Raw genomic sequence first — 6,244 nt, 5'->3', positions numbered from 1 at the left:
ACAGGGACGTTGTAGAGCGCCCTCTGGTGGACAGACTATGCAACACCATCACTAACAGGGACGTTGTAGAGCGTCCTCCAGTGGACAGACTATGTAACGCCATCACTAACAGGGACGTTGTAGAGCGTCCTCTGGTGGACAGACCATGTAACACAATCACTAACAGGGACGTTGTAGAGCGTCCTCTGGTGGACAGACTATGTAACGCCATCACTAACAGGTTACGTTGTAGAGCGTCCTCTGGTGGACAGACTATGTAACACCAACGCTCATAAAGTGGTTGACGTCCTTTTTTTATTTTTAAATATTAATTTATCAGAATCATTCATTTGTCATTATAAATGATTCTGATGAATGAATATTTAAAAAACAATACTATAAATGCAGAGAGAAAGTGTTTTATTTTTGCCGTGTCATCTCTACTAGACATGCAAGTATCTCACGATCACTACCCTCGTTGATATTTTAAGACGCTACAAATGATATCCAGCTAAAAAAAGCCAGAAAGTTAGAAACGGAAGTCCACAGAGTTGTCGCTATGGAGATGATGCGTCGTCAGAGCGCTGCAGACCGCCATGCTGCAGGTTTCAACTCCTTTCTTTTGTTTCCTGTCCATTTTCAGGCTGCCCGACGGTCTCACTCGTAGAGGCGACATCAACCTGCTGATGCTCGGAGATCCCGGCACAGCCAAGTCTCAGCTGCTCAAGTTTGTGGAGAGATGCTCGCCTATCGGGGTAGGTATCCGTTCGCCGGCGCCGCTTCCTCCTGCCACGGTGTGCTCGCGTGCACGTTGGCCGGGCGACGCTCATTGTTTTCATTGTGTCCTGTCAGGTTTACACCTCGGGGAAAGGCAGCAGTGCGGCCGGCCTCACCGCCTCCGTGCTCAGGGACCCCAACACTCGCGGCTTCATCATGGAGGGGGGGGCCATGGTGCTGGCCGACGGCGGGGTCGTGTGCATCGATGAGTTTGACAAGGTACAAATAGATGTGGTGTAACAGCACCAGGAAATTTAACATAGTTTGTGTCCCAGGATTAAAGAGGAAACTAACTTGTTTTCCAGATGAGAGAGGACGACAGAGTGGCCATCCACGAAGCCATGGAGCAGCAGACCATCTCCATCGCCAAGGTACCCACACAATGGCCTTTATTGAAGAGATGGTTAGGGAACCTTTTGCAGTGCGGTTGTTTGAGGCACTTCTCCGTAGTCGGTGTCGCGTTCATGCTCGTCACACGGCCGCTGCTGATTGTGTTGAAGTTTTTTTTCTACACGCGCGCCGTGTGAATCGATGAACAAGAGACTGGTTTTTGCTGTTTGACTTCACTAGGGATTAGAGTTCATTCGGGATGTATGATACCAGAGTCAGAGTGTCGCTCCGCCTTCAAAAAGCCACGACGGGGAATTTAATCCATCATCTCTGCGCTCTCCCTTTTTGCTTTTGTCAACGGAGTCTCGTTGCTCCCCGTCGTAAAGCGGTGCAAATATTCTAAATATACCGTAGCGTACACTTACACAGATCTTTATGTTTAGGGCTGGGAAAAATATCAATGTTATATCAACATCAATATGAGGCTAGATATCTTTTGTAAATGTTGGATATGTTTTTAAAGGCTGCATTACAGTAAAATGATGTAATTTCTGAACGTCTATTTTCTTTCACCCACTTAGTCATTGAATCCACATTATGGGGGATTATAAATCTAAACTCTAGTTGTGTTAATATGTAGTTTAAAGCAGCAACAGACAACTGTCTGTAATGTGTTTAGCAGCACATTGCTTAGTGTCCACGTCGGTACTCCTGTCTGCTTCTCTGCCACCTACTGCACATAACACACTGACTGTAGAAGAAGTTATTCATACAAACACACTTAAAAACATCAGGACTATCAGGACCCTTTTTTATTCAGTGCTGAGATGGAAACGGATTGAACTAACCCCTTGACTCCCCGCAGGCCGGCATCACCACCACCCTGAACTCTCGCTGCTCGGTGCTGGCTGCGGCTAACTCCGTGTTCGGCCGCTGGGACGACACCAAGGGGGAGGACAACATCGACTTCATGCCCACCATCTTGTCCCGTTTCGACATGATCTTCATCATCAAAGACCACCACGACCATCAGAGAGACATGGTGAGAGGTTGCTACGTTAAATCCCTGTGAGCTGCGGTGACGTACGTCTCGCATTCCCAGACCTCAGGATGGACAGATAGTCTAGCTAGGCTGTCTGGATGTCCCCTGCAGAGACAGACTGCGTCAACATGAACGCTCTGTTAACCCTCCTGTTTGTCTGCAGACGCTGGCTCGCCACGTGATGAATGTTCACCTGAGCGCTCGGACGCAGACCGAAGGAGTCGAGGGCGAGATTCCCCTGGCCACCTTCAAGAAATACATTGCCTACGCCAGAACGTGAGTCTCGTCTAAACTTGTCTTCCTGACTTCACAAAAAGCTAGACATTCTCACTGTTAAGTCCCATGGCAGTCCCACATTTCATATCATCTGGTTTAAGAACATGAATATGAGTTCCCCCAGCCTGCCTATGGTCCCCCAGGGGCTAGAAATGGTGACAGTTGTAAACTGAGCCCTGGGTAATCCTGCTCTGCCTTTGGGAAAGTGAAAGCTCAGATGGGCTGATCTGGAATCTTGCTCATTATGACCTCATAAGGGGCAAGATTACCTCCCCTTTCTCTGCTCTGTCCGCCCAGAACATTTTGACTACCCGAGAGAGAGAGAGAGAGAGAGAGACATCATGGCTTTTAACGAGCATAGTGGCAGTTAATGTAAGAGACTTCAGATACATTATTAGGGGACCACTAAGGTCTATATAAAAGAGACTTCAGATACAGTATTAGGGACCACTAAGGTCTATATAAAAGAGACTTCAGATACAGTATTAGGGACCACTAAGGTCTATATAAAGAGACTTCAGATACAGTATTAGGGGACCACTTAGGTCTATATAAAAGAGACTTCAGATACAGTATTAGGGGACCACTAAGGTCTATATAAAAGAGACTTAAGATACAGTATTAGGGGACTACTAAGGTCTATATAAAAGAGACTTAAGATACAGTATTAGGGACCACTAAGGTCTATATGAAAGCATCCAAAGAGACCATGTGATGGGACCTTTTTAAGTTATTCGTGCTTTTATTGGACTCATTAATGCTGTTTGCTGTGGATGTTTTCTCGTAGTAAATGCGGCCCGCGGCTGTCGGCGGCGGCTGCGGAGAAGCTGAAGAACCGATACGTGGTGATGAGGAGCGGAGCAAGGGAGCACGAAAGAGAGAGCGACAAAAGGCCCTCCATCCCCATCACTGTCAGGTACACTAATATGCTGGTTTTACATCTACGCAAGCAGGGACACATATGTTAACTTAACAGATAATTAAAAAACAAAACTAAGACCTTTTAAGGGAAACTAAATATGTAACGCCATTTTTTTTAATCTGTTATTTTGAAAGTGTAAATGATGGAAACAATCAACATTTTTGTGACCTATTATACGAACGTCTAATCTGTCATTTAATGCCTTTTTTTTTCGATTATTGGCTTCTTGCACATTAATACAAATTTTTACCTGGGGTGCACAAACTTTTCCAGCCGCACTTTAAAGCAAGATGCTTTTATCAAAAGCAACTTCCATAAATTAATTTAACCATGAAGGTACAAACTCAGAACAGAAAGAATCAGGTGAAGGACAGAAACTTAAATAAATTCAGAAGATGAACATTTTATTCCTGATTCCAATGGGGGAAACAGGTGTAAGACTGTTTTTCTCTCTTAGCACTTATATATACGACTTAAAAAAATGCTCAAAGCTTGTGGATAGCTACTTAAGTTCAAAACCATAAGATCCTTGTCAGGGATGGACATGTACCTTTGTCACTCCCACCTTTCTCACATGCGAGGGCTCTTCCCTGGTAACGGTTTTACGTGTGTGTCCCTTCAGGCAGCTGGAGGCCGTCGTGCGTATCGCCGAGTCGCTGGCCAAGATGAAGCTGCAGGCCGTGGCCGGAGAGGAAGAGGTGGACGAGGCCCTCCGACTCTTCCAGGTTTCCACGCTGGACGCAGCGCTGTCGGGCAGTCTTTCAGGTGTGTGTCGGGGTGTGTGTGTGTGTGTGTGTGTGTGTTGTATGTGTGACTGAAGTGATCGGACATCTTTTTAAATCAGTCCACTGTAAAGTGAAACTACATTAAAGTGAAACATAGATATGAATATAAAAGGACCACTAAAAAAGAACAACGGTTACATTTTTAAAGGGCAGTATTCAGATATTTCCTTTCAACTAACACACAAAATGTCTTTCCCGATTTGTTTATTGCACCAGTTGATATATCGATGACGATATATGACAAGTAGTGACGGTGTTGTTGGGCAGTTGGGTTGAAGTATTCATTCAACCTTTTTAGAAAGGCCTAAAACTTTTCCTATTAACATCCTCTTTCCTGCATAGATATATGTGTAATAGAATTTCTGATAAGAAACTACTGGAAAGCTGTTGAAGTGACAAAAACCGAGTTAACACATCACATGAAGCTCTGTAGAGGCCAAATCGCATCTTTCCTGCATAGAGATGTGTGTGTAGTAACTTCTGATAAACTACTGTAAAGCGTTTTTGTAAACTTTGTATTTTCATGCTCCTGTTTTATTAAAACAAATGCATCCATATTACATGTGATGCAGATGTACCGTACCAGACAAAGGTTTGGACACACTTTCTCATTCCAGTCAATGGGAAAATGTGTCAACATTTTGACTGGTACTGTAGGTTTAAATGTGAGGAAAAGATGCAGATGTCCGTGCGCTGCAAATATAGGCCCAAGGGCCAAAGCAGCCATTTTTTAAAATGTTGCCAAAGAGGCGTTAATATGCCTCAGTGTTGCATAAAACAGATGTTGCGACCCTGGATGATTGCCAAAGCGTGTTTAAGCAGATTACATCTAACGTCAGAAGACGACAGATTAACTTTAACTTGATAAAACATAGAAACCACATAAAATAGCACAGTAACTTAAAAACTTTTAATTAACAGATATCGCTGGATAATCGTCCGAGGACGTTGTGATGAACAGTATGTACATGTAGTGTACTTATAACTGTAAATAATCAAAACTTATGCAACGGAACTCCTTATTATACATATGAGACCGCATTGTTACCGTTGGGTTAGGCCCTTTGGCAAGTCATAAAAACAGTTTTTATGCAACATACAGACACGTTTAACGCTTTTTCAAAGGCCAGATTTGCAGCTCCCTCATATCTTAATCTTGTCATCATAAAAATATATCACATACAGTATATCAGCGTAAAAAGAAATTTCTTAAAATGTATAATTGTTGTGCAAATGGTTGGCTAAAAGCATCATTAGTAGCCAAAAGTAGCGTTATTAGCTGGAATGGTTAGCTAAAAGAAACATCAGTGAATAAATGGTTAGCTAAAGTAACGTTTGTGAATAAATGGTTAGCTAAAGTTGCTAAAAGTAGCATTAGCAGCTAAATTTGTTAGCTAAAATAAGCATCAGTGGCTGAAATGGTGGTTAGCTAAAAGTAGCATTAGTAGCTGAAATGGTTAGCTAAAAGAAACCCCAACAAATAAAGGGTTAGCTAAAGCAACGTTAGTGAATAAAGGGTTAGCTAAAGCAACGTTAGTGAATAAAGGGTTAGCTAAAGTAACGTTAGTGAATATATGGTTAGCTAAAGTAACGCTTCATCTCCTCCTAAGTGGTTGAAGTATGAATGAAAACTTGACCAAACTAACCCAAACATTGTGAGGGTGAAGTGTATTAAAAAGAAAAACTGAATCCATTGATAATTTAAAATAAAACATCCAGTTTAAAATGAACACATTTGGGGTCGGACGGTGTTGATGCAGCCCATGCTGACAGGACATGTCTTTAAACTGGAAACTGCAATAAGTCAATGATTTTTACATTTTTAACACCTTTTTCAAACCCGTTTTGTTCTAGGAGTGGAGGGCTTCACCTCCCAGGAAGACCAGGAAGTGATCTCGCGCGTTGAGAAGCAGCTGAAGCGACGCTTCGCTATCGGCTCGCAGGTGTCGGAGCACAGCATCGTGCAAGACTTCACCAAACAGGTCAGCCCGAGACAATCAAAGCAACTTTACGACAAGAGAGCCCTGTGCTTGTTTAATTAGTCTTTTTTATCACTTTGTTCCTGTTAATTTGTAATGAAGATTTTGTGACATGTATGGTCATTCAATAACAGAATAAAGGGGGGGGGGGGGG

The 6,244-nt window shown here is 43.1% G+C and overlaps 2 protein-coding genes across 2 annotated transcripts in view; one reads left to right on the top strand and one right to left on the bottom strand.

Annotated features, from left to right (window-relative positions):
* Positions 1 to 6,244, bottom strand: part of hmox1a (heme oxygenase 1a) — a 20,558-nt gene that overhangs the window by 7,267 nt on the left and 7,047 nt on the right. The window lies entirely within an intron of this gene.
* mcm5 (minichromosome maintenance complex component 5) overlaps positions 1 to 6,244 on the top strand; it is an 11,356-nt gene that overhangs the window by 3,992 nt on the left and 1,120 nt on the right. The window contains exons 8-15 of the mRNA XM_034894052.1: positions 623 to 734; positions 832 to 975; positions 1,062 to 1,127; positions 1,952 to 2,128; positions 2,292 to 2,404; positions 3,192 to 3,320; positions 3,949 to 4,091; positions 5,966 to 6,093. Of these exons, the coding sequence (XP_034749943.1) occupies positions 623 to 734; positions 832 to 975; positions 1,062 to 1,127; positions 1,952 to 2,128; positions 2,292 to 2,404; positions 3,192 to 3,320; positions 3,949 to 4,091; positions 5,966 to 6,093 (1,012 nt within the window). The remainder of the gene's footprint in view (positions 1 to 622; positions 735 to 831; positions 976 to 1,061; positions 1,128 to 1,951; positions 2,129 to 2,291; positions 2,405 to 3,191; positions 3,321 to 3,948; positions 4,092 to 5,965; positions 6,094 to 6,244) is intronic.

This window comes from Etheostoma cragini, chromosome 15 (genome assembly GCF_013103735.1).
Source record: "Etheostoma cragini isolate CJK2018 chromosome 15, CSU_Ecrag_1.0, whole genome shotgun sequence".
Taxonomy (NCBI): Eukaryota; Metazoa; Chordata; class Actinopteri; order Perciformes; family Percidae; genus Etheostoma; species Etheostoma cragini.
This window is presented reverse-complemented; position numbering and strand designations above follow the sequence as displayed.